Source organism: Phodopus roborovskii, unplaced genomic scaffold (genome assembly GCF_943737965.1).
Source record: "Phodopus roborovskii unplaced genomic scaffold, PHOROB, whole genome shotgun sequence".
NCBI lineage: Eukaryota > Metazoa > Chordata > Mammalia > Rodentia > Cricetidae > Phodopus > Phodopus roborovskii.
The window spans coordinates 5,225,001-5,252,943 of record NW_026126648.1 but is presented as its reverse complement, the minus strand read 5'-3'; the positions used below and the strand labels follow the sequence as shown (position 1 = coordinate 5,252,943).

Below are 27,943 nucleotides of genomic sequence, written 5' to 3'. Positions count from 1 at the left end.
GTCCCCCCAGAGCAAAGCCAAGCATGTCCATGCAAATGAAGGGATTAAAACGCCCCCCAGAGCTCTCCGCTTACATGTTTCTCGGCTCTCACCCTCGACCTGGACTGTTGCAGCATACATGGATATTATTTCTTGGACCTCAGCACACCGCTCGTAATATAACTTGATTTGTTCAGCCAGTTCCTTCTCGAGGAAGGGATTAAGAATCTGCAGGAAGGCAAGGAATCAAATGAAGCACAAATCATCAAATGTCCACAGGCTTGTACTTAGTCATGTGGGTTCAGCCGCCTGAGGTCTCTCGTTGACGTCACCAGCTACCATCTCACTTAGATTTGCAAACCAATGCCATTAGGATCAATCCAAGGCCATGCCAGCTCCGGCTTCTGGTGCCCCATCTCGTCTGCAAAGCTTCTTACGTATCAGTGTGACCCGGAGCCCCTTTCCTTTCCAAATCTTACCCAGTGATGCTAATTCAACCCAGGCTGTGCCTGCCATCCGAGGCCCTCCTTCTGTGCCCTTCTGCTTGGCAGCACACACGGTGTGCATGAGCCAACGCAGGGCCACTGTTCCAAAGCACACGTCCCTACAGCCCTAACGTGGGGGCCAGGTACACACACGGGGGTTAGCTCAAGTTATGTGGCTTTTTATGACATACAGGTCAAACTTCCAAAGGACAAGCCGCACAGGACCAGGAAACTTAATGCTAACTCTGTGTGTTTTCAAATGCATGTCTGGACCGAGGGGCTGGCTGTAAGCAGCACTGGTTTCTTTTGTTTTTATACAGAAGGAGCTAAAACTTTAGAGCACACCTGCACACTTTTTCTTTTTTCCTTTTTGGTTTTTAGAGGCAGGGTTTCTCTCTGTAGCCCTGGCTGTCCTGGAACTCATGACCTTCCTTCCTCCACCTCCTTCAGAAAATCCTATTGGTGTTCATCATCTCAGCCGGCAGGAGGAGGTGTTCTTAGTAGACTTTTTATTTCAGTTTCATGGATGAGTATGTGTGTGTGTGTTCATGATATTAAACGGACTTCAAAAAATGTTTTTTTTTTTTAAGCTGTGTCTGCTGACACACATCTGTAATCATATCTACTCAGTAGACGGAGGCAAGAGGGTCAAAGGTTCCGAGTCTGCCTGAACTCCAGAGTATTCGAATTCAAGGCTAGCCTGAATAAATAACTGAAAAATTGTCTCAAATTTTTTTTTAAGAAAGGAAAGAGTCTAAATCTGGAGTGCAAGCTCAGTGGTCAAGTGTTTACCTAGGAAGTATAAATACAATGTTCGGTCCCCAGTATCAAATAATACTTTCATTTTGTTCTTGAGGGACAGGGTCTCCTGCATCCTGGACTGGCATCAAACCTGATCTTGAGCTCTTGATCTTTTTTGCCTCAACCTGCTGACTGCTGGCGTGACAGGCGTGCACCACTACACGCAACAACAGCAAGGCACTTGAAGGTCGCCCTAGCTCATCTTGCTTGACCAGGATCTGGCACAAAGTAGGTACTCTGAAGTGTTTACTGACAGATGAATGCCTGGCGTTTCTTTTCCTGGACATCTCACAGATAAGGAATGTGGCGTCCCTGTTTGTCCTTTTGCGTCTTGGCCTGGACAGGGTCAAGGGAATGAGGGGACAATGCCCTCACAGATATCTGGTGGGATGCCCAGTCTCCTTAGGAGGGCTGTGAAGACACCATCCGAGGCTGCACAGTGGGGAGTCCTGTGTCCTCTCCATGGATTGGAAATGGCTGGAGTAGCCCTCTGTGGGAGTGAAAGGACCTGAGTTCTGTGTATGGTAAATTCAGCTTGGGATCCAAGTCCTCCAGTCTGGCCAGCTCTGTCCTGCCCCTCCCCACAGCCTGAGCCGAGGCTGGGCTTTTGCCGAGATCGGCGAAGGACTGGCAGACCGGCACTCGGCTTTAATTTGCTGGGATACCGCATCTTCCCATACTTTAAATAATAGTGCAGAAAGGAAGCTTTACCAAATAACTAAGATTCTCTCCTTTCATTAGCTTAATCACTGGATAGGCAACAGCCTGATAAAAATCTACTCTATAATTAAGCTAGTAGTTATTAAAACAGAGGAAGTAAATGGTTTCCATTTTATGAGTACTAAATGAACCGCACAGTAACAGAAATCTATTATTGGGCCGGCTCAGGGGAAGCCTCAATATTAATTATGTTTGGTGGCTGAGCCCATGCGTGGCTCAGTCCGCTTGGGTAAATCTTTTGTTTACACTGCGTTTGCTGCCCTCGGCGGCCCGCCCGCCGTCACACACACTCCTGGCAAATGCCTTGACCCCACAGGCTCACCTGAGCAGGGTGTAGGCTCCGGAGGCGATAGTACTTCACAGGTCCAAAGAACCCTTCGATGCCTGCCACGTATCTGCTCCCTCCAATAATGAAGTATCCAGTTGTGTCGTTGTAATGGAAATCTTCATGGAAGCTAGGAAGGGGCACAGAGGATTGAGACAGCCTTGCGGCTAGGACCCAGGTATTCAAAGAGGCTATTGCAGGGCCACTGCCACCCTTGACCTAACTCAAGTTCCCACGGGTCTCTCACTCTGGTTTTCAGCAGATGAGCCCACAGCAGGCGGACTTGGGCTAGCCCGGGCTTTGCTAGTCGGCAGCTGCGTGAGCTTGTTAGGATTTTATGTAGTGCTGTCCCTTGCAAACATCTACTGTCAACTCCTGGTGCTGGTGACACTGTTTGCAATCCGTGGAAATACTGAGAACCGTTCTTCTGCAACGTGTTGTTCTCAAAGGCAAACTTTTTTTTTTTTAAGTTGAGTAAACAGAAAGTAGATGAAGGAGAGACTTAAAATATAGATTATTTGATAAGGGTGAGAAGTTAAATTCAGTGAGGAGGCAGCAGCCATAGCAAGGTCAGAGGTCATACACACCAGCCATAGATGGCGTACTGAATGTCCACATACACAGCCATAGATGGTGTACAGAATTTCTACACACCAGCCATAGATGGCGTACTGAATGTCCACATACACAGCCATAGATGGTGTACAGAATTTCCACACACCAGCCATAGTTGGTGTACTGAATGTCCACACACCAGCCATAGATGGCGTACTGAATGTCCACACACCAGCCTGTCCACACACCAAGCCATAGATGGCGTACTGAATGTCCACATACACAGCCATAGATGGTGTACTGAATGTCCACATACACAGCCATAGATGGCGTACTGAATGTCCACACACCAGCCATAGATGGCGTACTGAATGTCCACATACACAGCCATAGATGGCGTACTGAATGTCCACATTGCCTAGAAGAGCTCGGAGCATCAGGGAGGAGGTAAGGACCAAACGGATGGCACGAATACAGTGCATAAAACTGCTCCTCGCAGTTCTTCAGTTCAAGACTGGAGATTCCCAGACATGTAGAGTAAGGCATGGGCAGCCAGCAAGCCTCAGGCATGACTTTATTTACTGTGTAAACTGAAAAGGGGGCAAAAACCTGGATAACAGAATGTGCTGCTAAATTTAAAACTGAAGATGTGAGGGCTAGGGAGCTACTGTGTACATACGAAAGCCCTGGGTTCAAGCCCCAGCCCCATCTAAACTAGGTACTATAATCCTAGCACTCAAGAGGAAGAGGCAGGAAGGTAGAAAACTCAAGGTCATACTCAGCTACACTGTGAGTTCAAGGCCAGTCTGAGCCATATGAAACACACACACACACACACACACACACACACACACACACACACACACGAGAGAGAGAGAGAGAGAGAGAGAGAGAGAGAGAGAGAGAGAGCATAGTTTCTTCTTGTGTAGAGAAAGTGGGTATTGTTTTGTATCTGTACAAACTCTGAAATGTATTCAAGAAACTAATGGAACTAATTCTCCATTGCGTGGGGAGTACAGGCTGTGGTAAGCATGGGCAGAGCCAGAGGCAAGGCTTGACTCTGTCTTCCCTTTTCCTCTTTTCTCCTCCTTGGTTTTGACTTCTTGACACCACGTGCACTTATTAGCTATTTAAAAACCAAACCAGGACTCGTGAGGTGAGACCACAGCATATGTGAACAGCGGGGTACTCAGGACAAGTGTCAAGTGAGAAGCCGGGCAAAGAGGAGAGAGCCATGGGCAGAGAGGGCAGATGGAAAGCCAGGAAGAGAGAGCAAAGTGACAGGCAGGCTGCAGAAGCCAGGGAGCCCGGAAGCCAAGAGCCAGGGGGACGCAAGCCCTTGGCAGGTGGGTCAGGGGAGCCAGGCAGCCGAGGGTTATTCCAGGACAGAGATGGCCTGCCTGCCTCGCAGCAAGATGCTGCTCTCTGGCAGGTGTGTCTAGACAGGGGGGAGGCAGGGGAGGGCAGGAAATGGGCTCGTTTTGGTGGCAACTACTGTCATAGATCGAGCACTTAGAAACATAACAGCTTAGGCACACAATACCAGTGGACGATAAGGGCTGCTGCTTCTTCATGGACTAGGGAAGATAAAGGTCCTCTCTCTCCCTCCCTCTCTCTCTCTCTCCCTCTCTCTCTCTCTCTCTCTCTCCCCCTCTCTCTCTCTCTCTCTCTCTCTCTCCCTCCCTCCCTCCCTCCCTCTTCTTTTTTCAGTAGAGATCTCAAAGTTAGTAACTCTGAGGGCTGAACACACTCTGGTTTTCAGGACCTTGGAAAGACTGGAATGTTCTAACAGCTCTCGCGGGAGCACTTGGTGCTGGATGGATGGGGAGCGTTATTAAGGAACCAGCTTGCCCCAGGTCCCCGTTCTCTGAGACATGTTGGCCGATGCTGACAACACACTGTGGTGCTTCCCAGTAGAAGTTCTCTGCAGCCCTCATCACCTCCCCCTCCTTTTAAACATGGAAATACCATGTCTGCTCACAGGGTTGTTGTGAGGGTTCAATAACCAAAAGTGCCTCCGACCAAAAGCCTTGTAGATTTCAGAGGGCCTGGCTGTCTTGGGTAACACAGTGAGACTCTGTCTCAAAATAAAACAAGGCTCAGTGGTACAGTATGGGCCTAGTATGCAAGACCCTATATATTCAATCCCCAGTAACAAACACACACACACACACACACACACACACACACACACACACACACACATCTATTACTATTTTGAGTAGACTCAGTAAAGGAAAGTTACTTTAGTCATGGAACAATGATAAATAACTATGAAAGAATGTCAAGATAAACTGAAGAAATCTTGAAGGGCTTGAATCTCAAACCGTTTTACAAGTCTCTTCTTTCTTTCTTCCTTTTTAGGAAGGGAGGGAACAAATTGTGTGTGGCTTCTAAAAAAAAAAAAAACACCCATAGCAAACTCCAATTTCAGAGCAAAGGGAAGGCGCTGTCTAGAAAGTTTAGTACAAACCTATATATCAGCTCCTGATCACTCAGGGGTGCAGCTCAAGGGCCCCAAGAGAGGACTGAACCCTTACGTTGCTCCAAACCCTTCTGAGCCGGTGGTTTCCTGTCCCTGCTCCTCCACACCTACCATAAGCTTAATTGATAAACTCCGTACAGTAAAGGATGAGCAATAGCAAACAATAACAGAGCAATTAGGGCAGCATGCTATAATAAGCATATGCAAATGTCGTCTCCTTTCAAAGGACCTTTTTGGTGCTGTGTTCATCCTTCTCTGGTGAGGGAGATGATACTTCAGAGAACCGATTCCCAGCCTCACTACTATTGTGCTTTGGGAAATTTTTAGGCAGAGTAAGGAAGGTACGGACACTTATATCTTGACAGTGGGTGTGATAAATGAAGACCAGGAGAAATAACGGGCAGGTGGCACCCACTGTATGGACAGACAATAAAGGACAAAGCAAGGTAGCAAAGATTTCATCCCGCTACCCAGAACAGTAAGCGCTTTAAGACGTACACAGTGTTAACTTCCAGAGTTTTCCATTTAATAGTTTTGGGCCTCTGTGGACTGTGGGTAAGTAAAACCATGGGAAGCGAAGCCCTAGATAAGAGGAGGTTCTGTATGTTTTTAAGTTAGCATAAGGTGAGGGTCCTTGCTTTTACTGTTTTGTTCTGTTTTTCCACTTAAAAACAAATTACTTGGTCTCTGTATCATTGCCCAATAACTTTTAAATTGTCATCACCATCAACCATCAGTAAATATGTCTGGCTTGGCCTCCATCTGTATCTCTACGTCATGTTTCCACATTTTTCTCCTCTGAAATTCTCAGTGTTGGCGCAGGATTGCAAGAGAGCCCTGTGCTGTGCACGGTTTGATGATCATCAATTCCGTTGACATGAAAGCTGAGCTAGATGCTTCCAGGGCTCGGACTAGTCTCTTTGGAAAACCGGACACTCTGGCAAACTATCTTCCCTCTTATCTGGACACAGAGGGCCATGGTTTATCACCCAAGAGCACCAGAGCCCGGAAAACTCACAGATGCTCTTCGATAAGCGCCTGCTCAGAACTAGGAAACAGCCAGACTTGCAGTTTCTCTGAGAGGAGATTTAAGGACCCCTCGCCTCTAATCAAAGTTTTCGTCTGGTGTCAATTCCCCAGGACCTGATATAAGTTCTCACTCTCTCAAGCCACTTTATCTGTTATTTCTAGCATTATTATGAATTTATTGTTCTGTATCAATCTCCTTTATTTTTTTTTCCAGTTTCCTGGAAATAGGGACTGCATCTCCTTTGTTTATCTTCTCCCCCAACCCCAGAATCAAGCCTTGTGTCTGGCATGTGAAATTTCCTCGATAAGTATGGAATGGACAGATGGACGAACACAAAGATGGATGGATGGAACCTGAAGGGAATCCTGTCACCAAATGTCGCTCATCATCTCCTGCAGCCAGCACTGTGTTGCTGAACACTTAATTTCTGTTTCTATGACCCTGCTCCTACCTTCATGGGATAAAAGCAACGCTGTGTTTACACGCCAAGAGCGTTCCTTCTCAGGGAGCTAGGAGGATGTCTTCACAATACTTGCAACCAGGAAGCCTGAAATGAGATGCTGCTCACTTCACTGGCTTGCATCTCTGTACAAATGGGGCTCTGGCTGAGATTCTACACACCTGCCCACGGAAACCCCAAGAGCAGGTTGCACACCTTGTGGATGTGGCTTTCCCCTAGCCTGTTCTACTGGTAGGGTGGCATGTGGTGGGTAGCATTTTCTGAAGGAGCTCCAGATCCTGTCAGCTTCTCTGTCCCTCGAATTAGTCACGGAGGCCACTTCCATAAAGAAAATCTACCCGTGTTGGATGCTTTCTGCCAGTTTCGGCACACCATAAGACTCCTGCTTTATCCTTAGCCTTCTGCTCTGCACTCTGATATAACTATCAACTTACTCTTGACCTTTTCGCAGCTAGGCACATCCTTATGCTTTTTAAAAACAAAACAAAACAAAAACCCTAATCCTTAAACACACACACACACACACACACACACACACACACACACACACAGAATTGCCCCAAGCTCATGGAACCTACTAGAAACCAGTTGGATTTACATGTAAACAATAGGAATGGCTGAAGAGTGTGGCTTCTAGTCCCACCTCACCCCCTCTCTGCTCTGATTTCTCCAGTAGCCACTTTCTGAGGGAATCTGGGTATCTAGCTATAATGGGGTTTCCCAGATACTTAATGAAGGCTGTGTGTGGCTGACAATATGAAATCCACTATTATGTGTGGACATAGGAACAAATTAAAAAGCAACAGAGCACAAGGCAAGGTCCCCAGCTCTCAGCTTCAATAACTCATGTGGAGATGGTTACAGGGAGAGGAAAAGCTCTGCCGACACCAATAGCTGCACACATTTCAAGTCTAGATTATGAGCATAAATATGGAGTCTGTCTGCCTTTATGCTCTACACTACGCCAAAGTTTCCATCCGATCACAATGAGCAATGTTAATTCTTAGATTTATTTTCTTTAGAATCCTTCCTAAAGATAATTTTCAAAGAAAATAAATTACAAAGTGCTACAAAGGTAGAATTTATGGTGAGATTTGGAAAAAATATTGACTAATTTCCCTTGCTTAGTACCGTGTGTGTGTGTGTGTGTGTGTGTGTGTGTGTGTGTGTGTGTGTGTGCAGGAAAAATGGATGCTTGGTAAAATTGAAAAGTACAAAGTCTAGCTTGGGCCCAGAGATGTTCCAGTGGGATCAGGCACTTGCCACCAAGCCTGACAACTTGAGTTTGATCTCAAGGACCGAGGGTAGAAGGGGAGAACCAACTCCTATGGGTTACTCTTTGACTTCAACGCGTACATGGTGACTGACCTATACATGTCCACCATGGCTGACCTCCACATGTACACCATAGCCTCTGGACACAGGCAAGTGTGTGCACACGGGGCGGGGGATTAAAAACAAGAGCAAATTAAAAACACAACAACACAATGCCTTGGAAAAGCTGAAGGCGTGTGTCGAATACCCTTACAGTTGAGGGCTACAAGTTAAAGCATGAAATAACCCTATGGTCTGCTTGCGAATGAAAACCACACTTACCTAATGGTTTGATTGTGGTAGCTTTTCAAGTCCCATCCAGTGCTGGCAGTGACCACTATCTATGTTGGGAGAGAGACAGAACATCAGGTAGGTCTGCACGTACCGCACTGTAAACACACATGGTCCTGGGTATAAATTACTCATGGAATGTGCTTGTCGTTCTCCTGATTAATTTCTCCAAAAATAAAATTAACAGTTTACTAGCCCTGTGTATATTTTAAGACTTAATACATTTAGCTTTTCCCAAATGACTGGATGGTGTGCCTAAATATATCTACAGTGCAATTTCTGCCCGTGGATTTAGGATGCTTCCAGACTTCGAGCCAGAGATTGATTGGATGTGTCTGTGCCTCTGAACTCATGAAGAAGACGGGAAAATGCATCTGGCAGTACAAGTAGGCGCTGAAGTTTTGCTGATTTTTACCAGAGCCACGGGGAGACAAGACGTGTGCTGCGTGTTCGTCATGGCTTCCTGGTCCCACCTCCGTCCCCTGAGCAATAGTAGTCATCACCGTCATTTGGGCGAGTACAATGTTCTTCCCATGATGCCACGTGTTACCTCAAGTAGGCTCTTCTTAGAGGTCCTGCACCAGTGGGGTTACTCTTACTCTGACACTTGTTCAGCAAATGTGCCCTGAACTTTCTAGAGTCTCAAAGACTTAGAGGTCACCCTGTGTCTCCAGAAGACAAACTTAACCACTAGAAATCAAGCCTACCTACCAGCCATGGGGCATGTGAGGGGAAGAAAATGACCCAGCCACTCGCCTCTCTTAGCAGCCATTTACCTTTGAGTGAGTGGTTCACTTGGCCAAAGCTGCGACTGTGGCGATCCTATCAAAGCTGACCTGTGTCCATGAAGGAGTTCAGATGAGGCAGAAAGGAAGGTGAGTCTGGAAGCATCTGAAGCCCACTGGCAGGAAACACGCGCGCGCGCACACGCGCATGCACGCACACACACGAACATGCACACACACACACAGGCATGCACACTCTTCCCCACCCCAGATCTGCTTTCCCTTTCCTTCTTAACCCTCCCACCACACAAACATCACACACACACATGCATGCACATGCGCACACACATAGAGGCACACACACACGCACACACACGTACACACACGCACACACGCATGCACATGCACACACACATACACACATCACACTGTGTGGCTCATCTCTTTCCCAAGGCCCTTTGGTTGATCACCGCCGTCTGTGACTCTCTACTGCCTCCCAAGCTCAAGTTCTGCACATTCTAGCCCCAAAGACACAGCTCTTCTTCCATTGGTTTTCTATATCCCTCGAGTTTATATACTGGAAATTCGATTCCTAAATGGATGCGCTGATGGTGTTTGGAGGTGGAAACTCTGGGATTCTTATAGGAAGCCATGAGGACAGGACCCTTTGATGAGATCAGCAGCCCACCTAAGAAAAGAAGGCCTGAAAGGTGGATCAACGGGTAACGGAGAATCCACCTAGCCTGGTGGCCCAGGTTTCATTCCACTCCCGTCAGTTGTCCCCTGACTTCCAAATATGTACCGTTGCATGTGAACACTGGAACTCACATACACATTATGCATACACACTAAAATACATACATATGTGTGTACGTACGTGTGTGGATGTAATTTAAAAGAATAAGACGAGAAAGGGAGATCTGAACTGGATATTCTCCCTGGCTCTCATCTAGTGATGCCCGCGTTGTGATGCAGTGAGGCGGCTCTCACTAGATGTCAGCAATAGCCTTCAAGACTGTGAGGGATGGACGTCTTTGTCTCCAGGGAGTGTGCAGCAACAGACTAACAGCAGTCAACTTGGCTTATGTGTGAACTTCCCAATCACGTGAAGAAACACCCCCCCTACTTTCTTCTCCATTTAAATTCTGCCCAAACACAGAAACCTTGTACACGAACGCTTCCCTGAGCATCCCAGCATGGAACGCTGTCTTCCTTCTAGAAATCAATATGAATCATTTGGCAATTAAGCTTGCCTTATGACTTCTCTTCACGTGCTTAATGTTACTTCCATAAATAGTCTATAAGTAACTGGAGCCCGGTGCTTTACATACACACAGCAGGTGCAGAATAGGATCTATGAGCCTGCTCTGATTATTTGATGCTCGTCTTGGTAACACACCATGGGCCTCACATACATGGGCATGGGTGACACGGACCTCAGCTACGTTACTGGAAACACTTTTTATGGGAAAAAAAAAACACACACAAAAATTCCCAGCCAGCATCTTACTCAGCCCTCTGAGGAAGGCAGCAAGAACTAACCTGATTAATATTTTTCCTTTTCAGAAACAGAGCTGTGGGAACCTTAATCAGGAGGGAGGACTGCGCATTATCTAATGCATGAGACAAATAAACGTCTCCTCCAGTTTTGTCCCAGGAAAATCACAAATCAATAAGGAAGGCTGATGAGAAAATAAAGTAACCAGAAAAAAAGCTAGCATGTCAGCATCGCATGGACGGAGAAATGGAATCATGTTCAATTACAACAGCAGATTCCACACAATCCATAAAAGTCTCTGTTATAGGGGGTTTGAAACAGTTATGAGCAACGCTTTATGTACAAAATAGATAAAGACCTTCCATCCTACCATGATCATTACTTACCCACGCTGGTTATTATGAGTGTGTTTAGTGCCGAACATAAGCATTTGTTCAACTGCCAAAAGCAGTCAAATCATTTCTTAGCTGAACTAGCCAATAAATTCCAAAAAACAAAAACAAAAAACAAAAAAAAAGTTGTAGCTCTTTATAAGGCCATGTAAACATGGCGGACTGTGGCTTTGACACTTGTGTGCACAAAGCTTATGTCCCTAGAGGAGACAGACTGAATAAGTCAGATAAAGTGGCTACAGAGCTGGCTGCATTATTTCTTCCTTCACCACAGAGTGGAGAGATCAGTACTTTAAAAGTTAATTAAATGGGATGAGACTCCCTTCTATAGAGTCCCATTTAGCAAGTGTGTAACAAGGGTTAGGGTTTGCTGAATTTCTGCCCCCCCCCCAGGCTTTGTGGCTCTGGATCAACAAGGTTTAGCTCAAAAAGATGCTGCCCTGAGTCCAGGCAGAGTAAGTGCATACGCACCTGGCTTCCGCTGAAAGAGATGTCCAATCTGAGCCACTCCTTCAGAGGGAGGGTGAACTTCGTTCTCACAGCCAGGTCTTCCCCTTGTACCAGATGCACTTGAATATGCAAACCTCCTACAAAGAAGGTGAGGACCTAACATCAGCAAGGAGCCCCTCCTGAAGAGGCAATGCTTTCCCAATGATTCTCCAAAGAAGTTACAAGAATAAACCACATTTCCTGTCCCAATCCCCTTTAAACAAAAACCATGACAAGCCAGGTGCATGTGGTGCACACCTGTAATCTCTGCACCAAGGCGGAGGCAGGAGGATGGAGAGTTAGGATTCCAGGCCAGTCTGCCTTATACAGTGAGTTCCCACCTTCCTACAGAGGGAGACTTTGTTAGACAGACAGACAGACAACGAGGGCAAAAAACAAACTAAACCAAACCAGCAACACCCAAAAACAATGCATTTCTTTGTAAATATAAGGTATTTATTTGAAGACCCTGGGGGCAGGGGAGACTAGTTTAGAGCTCATAGTTGACGTCCTATGGTCTTATCTCATTAACAACACCCAATTCCTATATTCAATTTCTATTTGCAAATGAAAACAGACTCCTTTCTTTAACAAACTGAATCCAAGACTCATCTAGATCTCTTCAGTTTATTTTCCCAACTTCACATAGTTGCCATAATTCCACAATCATTTTTAGTGAGATTACTTGACTGAGTCTGCCTAAAATAATCAATTTGTTTGTGTGTGTGGGGGGGTGTGTGGTGTGTAATATGCCTTCCTTTACCCATTCCTATTGTATTACACATTTAAGTAGCATAATTACAATGCCCACACAAAATCACAGTTGGCTGCTTGCAGAATAATGTACATTTTAACCTCAGAGAGCTCTGACACTGACAGTATCTTCCTTATCCCGGACAGATGTTTCTGCCAGGAGGAGGAAGAGTATAGGGAAACTACAAGATCATTTCAAGGCTCTGTTTATACTTACCCTCTTCCGTAAGAAACACAGAAGGTGTGCCGTACATCTCATTAGAATCAACAAAATACAGAATTCCACAGAGGCTGGCCTCACAATAGTGGAGTAAATAAAGCCACAGTGAAGCTGTAACCCTAAAGGAGGGAGGCGGAAGACAATTCTGCAGATATCATCCAAGAACAGGTAATTACGGTTAACAATGACCAAGTAAATTGCTTTCTTTCTAACGAAGGGGTGGATTTGCCTTAGTGTTCATCATGGGAGATCAGCTTGCAAAGCCTGAGATTTTGAGACAAAAGAGGTAGTTATAGTAACTGCAAAGATTGGAGTTAAGCTCCTTTGTACAAAACTCGCTGACATTCTACCTTGCACCAAAACTGTTCCGGGGCTCTCTGAGATGCTCACGTGCCAGCAATTTGAATTCTTGATTGAGGCTGATAAAGCAAGACGGTGAATAAAAATATGGATTTTTAATAAGCGGTGATGTGATAAGGAGCTATTCTAATATCTGTGATTAAAAGGTAAAAAAAAAAAAAACCATAAAACCGTAATTAGTGCTTTTTGAGCAATTTTGTTTCTTTCAAAGATAAAAGCTCCAAATGTAATGCTCTGCAAATGGCATCTCCACGTGACGCGTGGACACAAATGCACCATCTCAGCACTCACATTAGGGTAGTTCAGTAGCCCAGTTCTGGCCGACAGATATGGCGCAACTCATCTAATTATTCCATTCCTGCACGGGCTATTTCAGTGGGGCGGGGGTGGACGGGGCTGGGGGGAGGGGCACTATGACAGAGTAGATGGCTCAGTTGATAAAGGGCTTGCTTTAAAAACGTGAGTACTTGAGTAAGATATCCAACAACCAGGGCAAAAGGTCAGGGGCAGTGGTGCTTGCCTGTAACCCCAGTGCTAGGGAGACAGGACAATCCCCAGGCTCACCGGCCAGCCTAGCCCAGTTGGCAAGGTCCAGGCCAGTGAGAAACCCCGCCTCAAAACCAAGTTGGACTGCTCAACTTGAACAGCTGAAGGTTGACCTCCGGCCTCCAAATGCATGCACACACACATATACACTCATAAAAGGGGTTGGGGACTGCACAACTGTGGTTTACGGAATGAGGCTAAAATAGCAGTAGCAAGCTCAGCTAGGACACTTTTAGCCGGGATACATGATACATCCATCACTCAGGAAATACTTGCTAAACACTTGTGGGAGGCGCCACACTGTGCTAGAGACCAACGGTTCAGCGACAAGGAGCCCGGAATCGGCACATGGGGTATATGACACACGGCTCAATGTAAAACAAATCCTTCCCGCTCTTTGTACTTAGCACCGTAGCTGATTTGAAGCCTGGGCTACAGAAGCAGCGGCCCTCAATTCTTTGGGAGATATGGCCAAAGAACTCTTTCCGAATATTCCGGGCTTGGTAAAACTGGCCTTGAAATCAGTGTCACAATATGTAAACAGATGGTGTCACAGTCTTCCCTCCCGACCCGCCCAGCTGAGCAAGCTCATGAAGATAAGTTATTACAAGGAAGCTTAGTGAGAGCATACGCTCCGTGAGCGACTCAAGATCTTCCTATCGACAGCAGCACAGGAAGAATTAAATCACTCGGCTAAATCCATCTGATCTGAGGAGAGAGAGGGGCCATTCTGAGCACCAATGGAGGAGTTTAGAGGCCCAGGGTATTCTAGCAGCTCATCCAGTCTTCCAGGACAGAATGGGCCAAGGCCACGACTATAGTCTGTGCTGGCATTCGATGGGTGCACTTGAAGTCTCAGAGGACCTGAGCCTCAACACCTAGCTGTCTGTTCATGCCATCTCTGGAACCAGCCCAAAAAGATGAAGGAAAATGTGCAGAAGTAATTTCCACTTGCATTAAAGTTTCCCAGCTCTCCGATTCTCTTTAAGTACTGGCGCAAAGCACCTTGCCAAGCCATGTCTTTGGAAGGGTTTTTCCCGCTACCTGCCAGATGGTCAGATACAAACAGGCCCATCCCATCAGCCCACGACCTGGCCCCCCTTACATGGGGTAGTCTGCCCGCTGGCTTCGGATGGCCTCCAGCTCTCGGTTCTGGAACCTCGGGAGCTTCTTCACGATTCCAGAGTTTTCTCCACTGGAGGCATACAGGAAACTGAGTAGGGCAACTGCATCTGTAACCATCACAGAAATCATCTTCAGTTTCCTCCAGAGAAGGACCCCTACCAAATGCACCCACTTCATGGTACCCTCCACTCCCAGTTCCAGCCAGACAGTTAAAGCAATAGCCTAAGAATATGACTAAGCATTTGCAGAACACAGAATCTAAGCCAGGAACCAACATACTAATTAAGCACAACAGCAAGACAGGCTTCATTAGTTTTCATGACAACTTCAGGTTTTTGTTATTAGTCCCATTCTGTGGAGAGAAAGTCCAAGGTTAAGTTCACAAAGTTCAGAAGTGGTAAGGTCAGACTTCAGGTTTACACTCAGGCATCTGTCTGTCTGTCTGTCTGTCTGTCCATCTGTCTGTCTGTCTATCTATATCCATCTATCTATATCTATCTATGATCTATCTATTTATCTATCTATCTATCTATCTATGATCTATTTGTCTATCTGTCTATCTATATCCATCTATCTATATCTATCTATGATCTATCTATCTATCTGTCTATCTATCTATCTATCTATGATCTATCTGTCTATCTGTCTATCTGTCTATCTATCTATCCATCTATCCATCTATCCATATCTATCTATCTACAATCTATCTATCACCTACGTGTCTACCAATCACCTGTCTATCATCTATATGTTTTCTTTGTGGCACTCAAGGGCCATGCACAACACAGGCAAACACTCTGCCATTAAGTCACGTCTCCTGCTGGCTTTTGTGTTCCTCACCACATTGCACACTGCCCTTTAATGCTAGGGAAAGAATTTCCAACTTGTGTTATAGTTATAACGATGTAGGCACTTTGACAGAGCTCATGACAGCACAGCCAGTTCATAGCAGATAAACATCACACGTGTATTACCTTATTGAACCCTCATTATCATGGCCAGCATACAGATGGGGAAACAGAGGCATGGTTTGCTAAGGTAGTAGCTAATATTTGGTGTATGCCGGGCATCATGACAAGCACAACTCAAGGGTAGTATCACTACACTTCCCAGCAAATGATCATGTGGGTCCTTTAGCACAGCACTTGACAGGTGAAACCCTGAACCTTAGAGGGGCAAATGAAAAGGGGTAGGGCTGAGGTCAAACTCAAGCAACTTGGTTTTACGATCCCTGCTTTTGAATTTACACTTCTTTTTGTGTTATTCTGAATTCGCAGTTCTGGGGACCAAATACAGGCTCTTGCACATGCTAAACGCACACCCCGACACTGGCATATATCAGCATTTGGATATGAATGTCTGCCACTTGGACTCAACATATCGCCTCTGCACAAAATGACTAATTGCATCCCTGAAAATGGGGAAGGGTGATGGGGGATGTCCTTCTGTGTACTGTGAACATATGTTTTTCTTACTGGTTGATGAATAAAGCTGTTTTGGCCAATGGGCAGACAGGATTTAGCCAGGCAGGAAATCCAAACAGGGATAGAGGAAGGTAATAGGCAGAGGCAGAGAGATGCCATGTAGCTACCGGGAAGGTACGATGCCTGGGCACTCTACAGCAAGCCAAGACCACATGGAGATACTCAGATGAATAGAAATGAGTTAATAACTAAAAGACAGCTAGCCAATAAGAAGGTTGAGCCATTGGCCGAACAGTGTGTTGATTTGGGACTAAACGGCTGCAGGACCGGGAGGGACAGAAACTTCTGTTCACAGAAGGGTTTCACTTTCCTTCACAAACATAGGCGTCTGCAGCCTAGACATATCCACACAGATCCCCTAGACATATCCACAACAGATCCCCTAGACATATCCACAACAGATCCCCTAGACATATCCACAACAGATCCCCTAGGCATATCCACAACAGATCCCCTAGACATATCCACCACAGATCCCCTAGGCATATCCACAACAGATCCCCTAGACATATCCACAACAGATCCCCTAGGCATATCCACACAGATCCCCTAGACATATCCACAACAGATCCCCTAGACATATCCACAACAGATCCCCTAGACATATCCACAACAGATCCCCTAGACATATCCACAACAGATCCCCTAGACATATCCACACAGATCCCCTAGGCATATCCACCACAGATCCCCTAGACATATCCACACAGATCCCCTAGGCATATCCACAACAGATCCCCTAGACATATCCACACAGATCCCCTAGGCATATCCACCACAGATCCCCTAGACATATCCACAACAGATCCCCTAGACATATCCACAACAGATCCCCTAGGCATATCCACAACAGATCCCCTAGACATATCCACCACAGATCCCCTAGACATATCCACAACAGATCCCCTAGGCATATCCAAACGGATCCCCTAGACATATCCAAACGGATCCCCTAGGCATATCCACAACAGATCCCCTAGACATATCTACAACAGATCCCCTAGGCATATCCACAACAGATCCCCTAGACATATCCACACAGATCCCCTAGACATATCCACACAGATCCCCTAGGCATATCCAAACGGATCCCCTAGGCATATCCACAACAGATCCCCTAGACATATCCACAACAGATCCCCTAGGCATATCCAAACGGATCCCCTAGGCATATCCACAACAGATCCCCTAGACATATCTACAACAGATCCCCTAGGCATATCCACCACAGATCCCCTAGACATATCCACACAGATCCCCTAGGCATATCCACAACAGATCCCCTAGACATATCCACACAGATCCCCTAGACATATCCACAACAGATCCCCTAGACATATCCACACAGATCCCCTAGACATATCCACACAGATCCCCTAGACATATCCACACAGATCCCCTAGACATATCCACAACAGATCCCCTAGGCATATCCACACAGATCCCCTAGGCATATCCACCACAGATCCCCTAGACATATCCACACAGATCCCCTAGACATATCCACACAGATCCCCTAGGCATATCCAAACGGATCCCCTAGGCATATCCACAACAGATCCCCTAGGCATATCCAAACGGATCCCCTAGGCATATCCACACAGATCCCCTAGACATATCCACAACAGATCCCCTAGACATATCCACAACAGATCCCCTAGACATATCCACACAGATCCCCTAGGCATATCCACCACAGATCCCCTAGACATATCCACACAGATCCCCTAGACATATCCACACAGATCCCCTAGGCATATCCAAACGGATCCCCTAGGCATATCCACAACAGATCCCCTAGGCATATCCAAACGGATCCCCTAGGCATATCCACACAGATCCCCTAGACATATCCACAACAGATCCCCTAGACATATCCACAACAGATCCCCTAGACATATCCACACAGATCCCCTAGGCATATCCAAACGGATCCCCTAGGCATATCCAAACGGATCCCCTAGGCATATCCACACAGATCCCCTAGACATATCCACAACAGATCCCCTAGACATATCCACAACAGATCCCCTAGGCATATCCACCACAGATCCCCTAGGCATATCCACACAGATCCCCTAGACATATCCACAACAGATCCCCTAGACATATCCACAACAGATCCCCTAGACATATCCACAACAGATCCCCTAGACATATCCACAACAGATCCCCTAGACATATCCACAACAGATCCCCTAGGCATATCCACACAGATCCCCTAGACATATCCACAACAGATCCCCTAGACATATCCACAACAGATCCCCTAGACATATCCACAACAGATGCCCTAGGGGAGACCAGCTTCTTCAGTTCTTTATCTAACATCTACTGCTTTAATGAAGGCTAAGTATACATTCTATTTTCCATATTCACTTGACCTAGGAATAACTATGACTTTCTCCTGCTTAAAATGCTCTGGGTTTAAACATTCATAACTCGATGATAGAAGCAACCCACTCTTCCCGGGGCTCTTGGGGAGATGAGTTGGTTTCTGTAAGAGTCATCAAATACACAGTATTGGCACGTATTACAGGTTCCTCATCCTGGGAGGCCAGATGGCTCAGCTCATTTCCCAAAGAGAAACCAGAAACTGTAGTAAATGTAGAAGTACCTTGAGTTTAATATGATCTGAAAAATCCCAAAAGCAGTTTTTAGAATCTCCAGCCCTTGTACATATATATATTTAATAGGATTAAGCAAGCCAGTTCCCTGAAAGCATCTAAATCATGACATGAATTTGAGCTCCATTTGGGCACAGAGGACTCGCTGGTCTGTTATGAGTGCAGTGACGGGCACTGTAAATGAAAATACTGCAGAGGTCTTTAGACTCTGAAGACAGCTCATCAAAAAGATTCAGTTCAGCCCACCCTTGACTTGGCTTCTGTGTGCTGAGGGAACCAGAAGAGGCCACATAGACACATTTGCGCCAGGAAGCCCAACACACGTAACAAAGCAACCTCACACCAGGAAAATGAAGGGAGCTTCATGAAAAAGACGCTTTGCTTGCCCTAGGATCAAAGGGCCCTGCACAAGGGCTGTGGAGGACAACACTCAGCCCAAACTTCTAAAACACCTTTGCAAAAATACAAAGCTTTGGTGCCCAACAAAAAAAAAAAAAGAAAGAAAAACCAAAGGCACAGACATTTTCTTATCAATTCTGTAGCTTTAGTAGTTTTGTGGTGTTTTTCCCTCTGTGTCATCTTATGTGTCCTTTACAGTCAAAATTAATTGGCAAGAGTGACATTTTAGAATCCATCTAGAACAGGAGAGCGTATAGGTTTGTTGTCCATTCACTGACACTGGCTGTTGGGACTATCAGATAAATGTTCCTTGACTTATGAGGGGACGATGACATCCCCAAAAGTATCAATGACAAAAATTCAACATTAAAAAAATGTACTTAATACCCTAATCCACCAATCTTTATCACTTAGCCTAGTCTATGTTAAATGTGCTTAGAGCACACATAGCCTACATTTGAACAAAATCATCTTACACAAAGCCTATCTCACATTGGCTCATAGGACTGGCTAATACTGTACTAAAAGTGGAAACCACGATGCTTGTGTAGGCAAGACTCTCCACTGTCAAAAGTTAAGAAATCCAGGGCTGGCTGGGTGGTGGTGGCACATGTCTTTAATCCCAGCAGGGAGGCAGAGGCAGGCAGATCTCTGTGAGTTCAAGACCAGCCTGGTCTACAAGAGCTAGTTCCAGGACAGCCTCCAAAGCCATAGAGAGACCCTGTCTTGAAAAACAAACAAACAAAAGAAATCCAGAGCTGGTTCAGTGGTTAAGAGTCATCTCCAGGCCACCAGGAGGACCTGGAATCACATGGAGGTAACAATGTGATTGACAAGTTAGCCATGGTCTTACGCATGCCTAGATCTCCAGCAGTGGTTATCACTGGAGTTTGCTGGCCACAAGCCTACCCCAAAAGTTGAAAAAGTAGGTTCAGGGAGAGACCCAATCTCAAAGATGTAATGCAGAAAGCAATAAAGAAGGGCACCCAATGCCCTCCTTTGGACTCCATGCGCCGCCCACACAGGTACGCCGCCACTTGCATACACATGTACATACTACATATAGACCATGCACACACACACACACACACACACACACACACACAGAAGTTGAAAACTCCTAAGTCAATCCATCATAAATCAAGGATCATTTGTATTTGATTAGTGATGCCTATCGCAAGAGCAGACTAGGGAATAACAATGTCATTCACCATCAAAACATTTATAGGTAAGTTAGGTACTAAGAGATTTAGTGACTTATCCAGTTATCCCTGGATGGTCCATGAAAGTAGAAACCTTCCTTCAATCACTTCTATTCTCAGAGCCTAGAACAGTGCCCAGTGCTTGATAGCAGTTCCATAAGTAATGGCGAACAAATGGGCGCATGTAACTACAGGCAGGTTAGAATCCAAACCCTTCTCTCTTCTTTCCAACACTTTCTACAGTCCCAGATATGCACCATGCTACCCAAGACAAATAACCCTTTCAAACCCTTCCTTTGAGTCTATTTCTTTGACTCTTGTATGAGACAAGGTTGGAGAAGGAGGAAAACACACACACACACACACACACACACACACACACACACACAGTGTCATAAAGGCAATGCTTGTTTGAAAGTCTTCCTGAACTGCTTTTGTTTTTAATTTTAGAGTAACAAGAGGCATTGGTTATTAAATGGTGCAAATTCCTTCATTTGGAGACAAGAAGGATGTCACTGTCCGGTTGATAATTATGCAGCTAATAAGAGGTCCGGCTCTGACTCAAACTGGAGCTCCCCACAGCACACCAGTGGGCTTTTACTAACCAGACTGCACCTTAGCAGCGCTCCAAGAGGACAGTGACTGATGAGCATGACAACTGCTGCTAAAACACTAGAACACTTTGATATTGATTAGTTAAGAAATGCTACCTTGAATCCTCAAGGCCTTGCCGCCTTCTCAGCCTGGCCTTCGGGTTAGAGCCTGGCTCAGCACAGCTGGGGTGAGGGAAGGGGTCCTCCAGCAGCACCCTGCTCACTCACTCATGAGGTAGATTGGGGCCCCTCTCTCTTTCTGGTGTGTGTGTGTGTGTGTGTGTGTGTGTGTGTGTGTGTACATGAGAGCTCATGTGTATATGTTTGTGTGTGGATGTGGATTAAAAGTCAACGAATGACATCTAGAGTCTTCCTTTATTTCTCTCTACCTTATATTTTTGAGGCAGAGTCTCTCACCGAACCTGCAGCTCGCCAACTCAATTAGACTGATAAGCCTGTAAGATCAAGGATCCTCCAGATTCTACCTGCCTGGTGCTATGTTACGCGTGTTGTGCTGAATGGGCTCTGGGGATTAAATTTAGGTCCTCATGCCTTCTTGACATCCTTCTTCCTGGTCCCTGTTGATGATTTTAATCTCATCCTTGGGTGGGCAGGAGCTAGAGGAATCTTGTAGCCCATTGGGTAGTCCAGCCAGAGGATGGGGACCCTGACACGGAAGCCTAACCCTGGGGAAGGTCCTGTCTCCATGCAGCAAGGCCCTTCTCAGGATGAACTTCAAACACAGCAGGAGGACACCCCTGAGAAAGACCTCCAGCCTGCACAAAGAGGAATCAGGCATCTCCCTGCAAGGAGTCCCTGTGACTAAATGTCTGCTAGCAGAGTCTAGGGAGAAAGAAAGTATGTTTTTCAGCCCTGAGACTTTGCAGAGGTCTCTAAAGAGGCAGTGGATATTGTGTGCACTGTTGCCCTTAAAGTCAAGCCTAAAAATAAAATCGGTATCTTCTAGCAGGGACAATTTAAATCATAAATGCCCTCAAAAGGTATCTGGGTAATGAATGAGGTAGATTCCTTTGGATGTCTGTGGAAAAGCCTCTATCAGGAGTCTTGAGAATAGAGGACTCCAGTTCTTAGAGCTCACCCCCCAAACATACTCACACATGTACCAAGATTCCTGTGAAGATGTTCAGAGAGGTCACCATTGTCAAAAGCAAAAGAGAGAAAAACCTTGTATGGAGGCTGGGGAGAGGCTCAGGGAGTGAACTGCTTGCTTCACAAGCATCGGGACCTGAGTCCAGCTCCCCAGCATCCATGCCCAAAACACAACAAGGGAACAGTAACAAAACTAGGTATGCCATCACCCACTGGAATCCCAGCTCTGGGAGATGAAGACAGAGGGTGCCAGTGGCTTGCCAGGCTAGCGCATGCAGCCAAATAGAAAGGCTAGCAGACATATAACACTGAACTCTGCCCTCCACATGTGCACACACCAGTACATACGTGAGCACCCTCCCGCGCGCACACACTTGGTCTGCATGCTCATCCGAGAAGACAGGTTAAACAAGTGAGAGACTACAGGGCAATGGGCTGCTAAGGATCTGTCAAAAAAAGAACAGGGCCAAGCAGCACGGTCTGATGGAGAACAATCTCCGCTGTGCCGCTAACGAGTGTAAGGCAGAGCTGCTCCTGGGCTGCCATTCGCTTGTGGAGACAAGGAGCTAAACCTAATGCTTCTATGTGCAGAGGATCATTCCGGAAGGAGAAGTAAGAAATGTCTGCACCGAGTCTGCTTCTGGGAAAAGGACCAGGAGACTGGGGTGGGCGGAACTCCTTCCCGCTAAGCCTTTTTATACGACTTGAATCTTTTTTTTCAACCAGGTACATGTATTACCTTTGCAGCTAAGGAAGATAAGAACAAAGGCCCTGAACATTTCCAGGCAGGCAGAGAGAAGGCGGCAGCTGCATTCTGCTGGCCTCCCCACCCTGGGCCTCGGAGGCTGTTCGTTCGGCTCAGCCCAATCGCTTCAAAGAGACAAAGTCCAGTGGGTGAAGGAAACATGATTCATACCGATAAAAATTCAACTTTAAAAAAAGCCTTCCTTCTAATTTAGAACCTGGGTTAGGGCTGTATTAGCATATCTCGGAGAGGCAGCAAAGTCAAAAGAATGGAGGTTTGGACTCCATTTAAATAATCTCTCTGAGCCTCTGTTTTTCCCCTTCATTAAGAAGAGGACGAGAATAATACTGTCTCTCCCATGAGATTGCTACAAGAATTAAATGAGACAAAGTGCCTGGAAAAAGTGTTTTGTACATTGTAAAGGGCAATGCAGATGCGAGGCAGTAATTAGTGTTATTACTGGGAAACTCAGACTACTGTGATTAACTGGGGACAGGGGGACTGAGTCTGGAGTGCTTTTTTTAAAGTCCAAATATACTGCTTATAATTAGAAATGGATCATCACGTCATTGGCTTGAATAATCGAGATGCATATACAGTTTGTTTGGGAGTTTGTTTTACTTTTTTTTTCCCCCCACAAAGACAAGTCAAGCCTGGCTCCAACATCTGACTTAAATTTCAGTTATTTTGCTATAATGGAAGGAATTCCATTGTGAGAAACCTTACTTTGAAGGGGTTAGACGGCTCAGCAGGTAAAGACGCTTGCTGCCAAGTCTGATGACCTGAATCTGAACCCTGGAATCCACGTGGTGAAGGAGAAAACCAACCCCCCACCAGGCTGTCCACTGACCTACACACAGACACACAGACACAGACATAGACACAGACACACACACATGCACACGCGCATACACACACACACACATACACACACAGGAACTAACTGTGGCATGTGCACGCCCCTCCCCATCCCAAATAAATAAATTTAAAATAGCACACTTCTGACCCGCTAGAACTAAATGTGAGAATGACCTTTCATTGGAAGGAGAAGGAGCCGTCCACAATCCCCGAGAGTTTCTTCTCAGACACCAGGAGGACTGTCATGAAGGGAGATGCTAGGGCAGGATGCTTCCTACTGCCAGTGTGGGATTCGAAAATCTTCACAGCGCGGTCCTAACCTGAATAACCTTCCTCACACCTGAGATCCTGCCTTCGAGTTCAAGCTAGCACTTCAAACACACCTCGAACACGCTCCTCATCCCGGGGCAGATGCCCAGCGAGATCCCTCTTACCGGGCAGACTCAGCCTGGGAACCCTCTGAAGCCCCTGCAAAGCCAGTCTGTCACCCTGCCCAAGGGGGCACGGAGTCGCACAATCCCTTCCCCTATCCAGGGATATAGCTGGTGCTGTCACTGTCCTCTGTGACCCTGTGTCCTCCTTTTGGTCCTCTGACTGTGAAAGCTATGCTTATCCATCAGCTCCCTGTCCAATGTCACCTCCTCTATGACAAACCTCAGCAAAGCACCTAATAAAAACACAGTAGCTTTGTCCAAGGTGAATGACACAGAACAAATAAATAATAAATAAACAGCTTCATAAATCCCCCCCAGCTGTATAACCCAGCGGTTAAATATGAAGTCTGGGAGGCAACTGATCCAGCCTTGTATGCCAGCTCCATAGTTGATAGCTGTGTGACCCGAGACAGGTCACTTCCGCCTCGGCAGTGGGAAGGCAGAGTGTTGGGAAGAACAGCTATAGCCTTCCCACGGCGTCTGGCACATGGCGAGGGCTCGGAGAGGCAGACAGAGTGGCTGTGGCTGCACCATAGCTGCGTGTGTCTCCCACACAAACACCTTAGAGAGAAGGACTGGGTCTCCATCCGTGAGTTTCTAGATGTGGGGAAGGGCCTGGTCCATAGAGGCTCAGTCAGCGTTTGTTTTATTTAACGGACACAGCACAAATCACAGGAGACACACTCACAGAGGGCGTAGGAAGCCAGAGAGGCAACTTCTGATCTTGGAAGTAAAACACGCTCGTGTACGTACATACGTTTGGGGCCCCAGCAAGGGGAAGTGGCTGTCAATGGTTAGGGAGGGCTCCAGGAGGGAAACGTGGGGAAGATGGCACGAGATGAGGCTACACGCTGATGGCGCTAGCTGGGCTGGTTGGGACCATGTAGGTCAATAGTTATTCAGGAAGATATCACGGCGAGCATGTCAGACTCACCCTACTAAGGCAGAGTGAAGTCACACGTGTTTGCAAGAAAGATGTTAGGAGTCTGCAGCCGCCGGATCCAGTGTGGCCCTCATAGGTCACCTGGGAAGCTACGGCCCGTGGGCCCGTCTGCAGAGGACCAGAGGAAGATTTTCCCGGCCAGCTCCACACCTCCTCACCATCCACAGGGGTTAGCGCATCGGGGTGTTGTCAAAGTGTGGTCCTCACTGGAACACAGCATAAGGAGCCTGCGCAATCGCAGTGCACAGGGAACCAGAAAATACAGCTATTTAATCACAGTGTCTGGGAGATGTAGGCTATAGAGGAGACCGAGGAGATAATGCCGGGCAAGGTCACTAGCTCAGACCAGGTGGTCAGGGAAGTGGGCATCTGAGCGGAGGCATGAGGGAGGTGAAGAAGGGAGCTGGACAGAGATCTAGGAAATAAGCATCTTAGGTGGCAACTGTCACTCCAGTGTCCCAAAGTGGGACTGAACATGGTCTGTCTAGGGAGAAGCAAGCAGGCTCACAGGGGCTCACAAACACATGCTAGAAAGTGAAGCCAGCAAATGCTGCACGACAGTGTGGCTTGACCCCAAGCAGCAGAATGCGGGGGACTAACGGGGACATGGGGTGACCAGCCTGCACGGCACAGGCTGCTTGGAGAGAGAGGGGCAAGGGTGAGGCCACTGGGCTGTGGCCAGAGTCCAGGAGGGTGGGGACTTAGACTGGGTCGCCAGGCGTACGCGTGGCAAGGAGCGGTTGGACACTCGACATATACGGCAGAAGCTGTAGCCAGCAGCGTTGGCAGTCTCTCCTCGGGGTGTGACAGAGAGAAGGTCTGAGGGCGGCCCAGGTTAGACTACCTGTCAACCCTCCACCCCACCCCATCAACCACTCCACCCCACCCTTTCAGTGAGTTCAGGGATGAGTCAGACGCACAGGGGACTTAAGGGATAATGCCCAGCCCTTCTCCCAAGGAGACAGACAATAAACGTGCTTGCTCAGGTGCTGATTGCCCAACCACGATGGCCCCATGGCAGGTACACAGCACGCAGGAGGAAGGGCACGTGGCCCCGCCTTGGCACATGGAGCTGAAGGATGTTGACTTTTGACCCGGGCTGGGATTGCTCTGCAGGGCAGGGTGAAAACAGATTGACAGTGGCCCAGCCTGGGCCAGTCAGAGAGGAGGGCCCGGGGGGGGGGGGGGTACTACCCCAGAGCGCAGCAGCAGGGACTTCAACCGTCATTCTGGAAAACCCAGGCACAGGGGACAAACAGCCGAGAGAGAGAGAGAGAGAGAGAGAGAGAGAGAGAGAGAGAGAGAGAGAGAGAGCGAGAGAGCGAGAGAGAGAGAGGGAGGAATCCATATAGGAGTACTGAAGTTCAGAGTCAGGGCCATAAAGGACACGAGATGCTTGACACAGGAAATGTTTCCCAAGCCCTGAGTCAATGGGGCTGCAGTTTACAGAGGCCCAGACCTAACAGGGGCCCCAAGCTCAGCTCGGGCCTCCTGATACTCTCCTTTCAACTGACTGTTGTCAGCAGTCAGACAAGGGCCTCAGCCCAGCCCCCGCCCGCCCCCACCCGGCCCCACCCCAGCCCGCCGTGACCCTGTCCGGCTCTCACCCAGTGACCCCCCCCCCCAGCCCACAGCCCCAGCCAGAACGAAGGTCAGAGCACCTCCCACAGCCTGCTCTCTCACTTGGGTGACCTGTCTTTTAAGGAGAGAGGGAAAATGATCTCATTTTGGTAAACAAATCATCGCTACAGGTACAGAGCTGGTTTGAGGGGACAAGGGAAATGCCTGCCTCCGTGTTCGGTGGACTTTTTAACTCCTAAGAAAGGCTTTCCTCGGCGCTAGGATTTGATTAGATTGGTTCTCACGCCAAAGGTAATGTTCTGAAGAAGACAGTTAAAAATTCCGACTGTGCCATTCCTGGGCCTTGCAAGCAGGGCAGAAAACAACAGAAGAAAGTCTGCTCCCATTTTCCGGACACCCTGAGCTTATAAATGATTTCATTTCAAGACGTCCCACTTGCAATTTGGTCATTTTTCAATGAGAAATATATACATTTGCAAAACATGAAATGGAATCATTAAGCCTTGATGAAGTCAGAGGCAAAGAAAACTGGCTATGTGTGCCCCCAGCTCCCTTCCGCTTGACAAACTGGGGGTCCCTGGGCAAGGCACTCTGCGTAGGTATGCATAGCTCTCTGCCTGGAGGAGGGTGGCCCACCCATTAGCAAGGGGCACACAGCTCCCAGATATCTAATTACCCACCTCTTCCCACAATGCACTCACACACACACACACACACACAAATGCAAATACTATGAAACCTGAATTCAGTCTACAGTTAATACACTGGTCCCTTAGTTTTGATACTGTTCTGCGATTACAGAATGCGGTACCGGCAGCAGAAGCTGAGCTATGGCACCAAGGCCTTTCTCTGCCATTTTTACACTCCTCGTGACTCTGCAATTAGAGTCAATAAAAGTGTTTCCAAGATGCCAACTGCTTAATGCATGCACCAAGAACTGAGGACCTGTACGGACACACACACACACACACACACACATGCACACACACTCAGAGTTTTTAATATACATGAAACGACCCCAACCACTGTTTCCCCAGAAATTGTATCTCGAAGGTGAGGAAAAGCTGTCGGTAGAGGAGGAGCATGGAATCACCGTGTCCTTAGGTCACCTTCTCCCATGCTGACCTGGAGAAGACTGGGCATCAGGAAGAGACTGTGGAAAATCCTGCACCTGCCAATCCAGCCTGGGGGATGGGGCTGCAGTCAAAACAAGATCAAAGTCCTATTTCACAGTCCCACCCCCTTGTCCCGAGATTGAAATTTGTGGGTACAACAGACTCCATTTCAGATGCTGAGTCTTCTCCATCCCCAACCCTGGCTGGATGAGGAACACTGCAGACCAGTCCTGCTGTGGAGGGGTTGAGGAATGACCCAGGGGTCTCTGTGTGGATTCTGTGTGGGCTGCTCCGCGTGG

The 27,943-nt window shown here is 47.2% G+C and overlaps 1 protein-coding gene across 2 annotated transcripts in view; it reads right to left on the bottom strand.

Moving 5' to 3' along the window:
* Positions 1–27,943, bottom strand: part of Sel1l3 (SEL1L family member 3) — a 108,463-nt gene that overhangs the window by 65,559 nt on the left and 14,961 nt on the right. For both annotated transcript variants that reach the window (XM_051174111.1, XM_051174110.1), the window contains exons 3-8: positions 14,534–14,660; positions 12,520–12,641; positions 11,532–11,647; positions 8,437–8,495; positions 2,308–2,440; positions 75–207 (exon numbers count right to left, since the gene is read on the bottom strand). In XM_051174111.1, the coding sequence (XP_051030068.1) occupies positions 75–207; positions 2,308–2,440; positions 8,437–8,495; positions 11,532–11,647; positions 12,520–12,641; positions 14,534–14,660 (690 nt within the window). The remainder of the gene's footprint in view (positions 1–74; positions 208–2,307; positions 2,441–8,436; positions 8,496–11,531; positions 11,648–12,519; positions 12,642–14,533; positions 14,661–27,943) is intronic.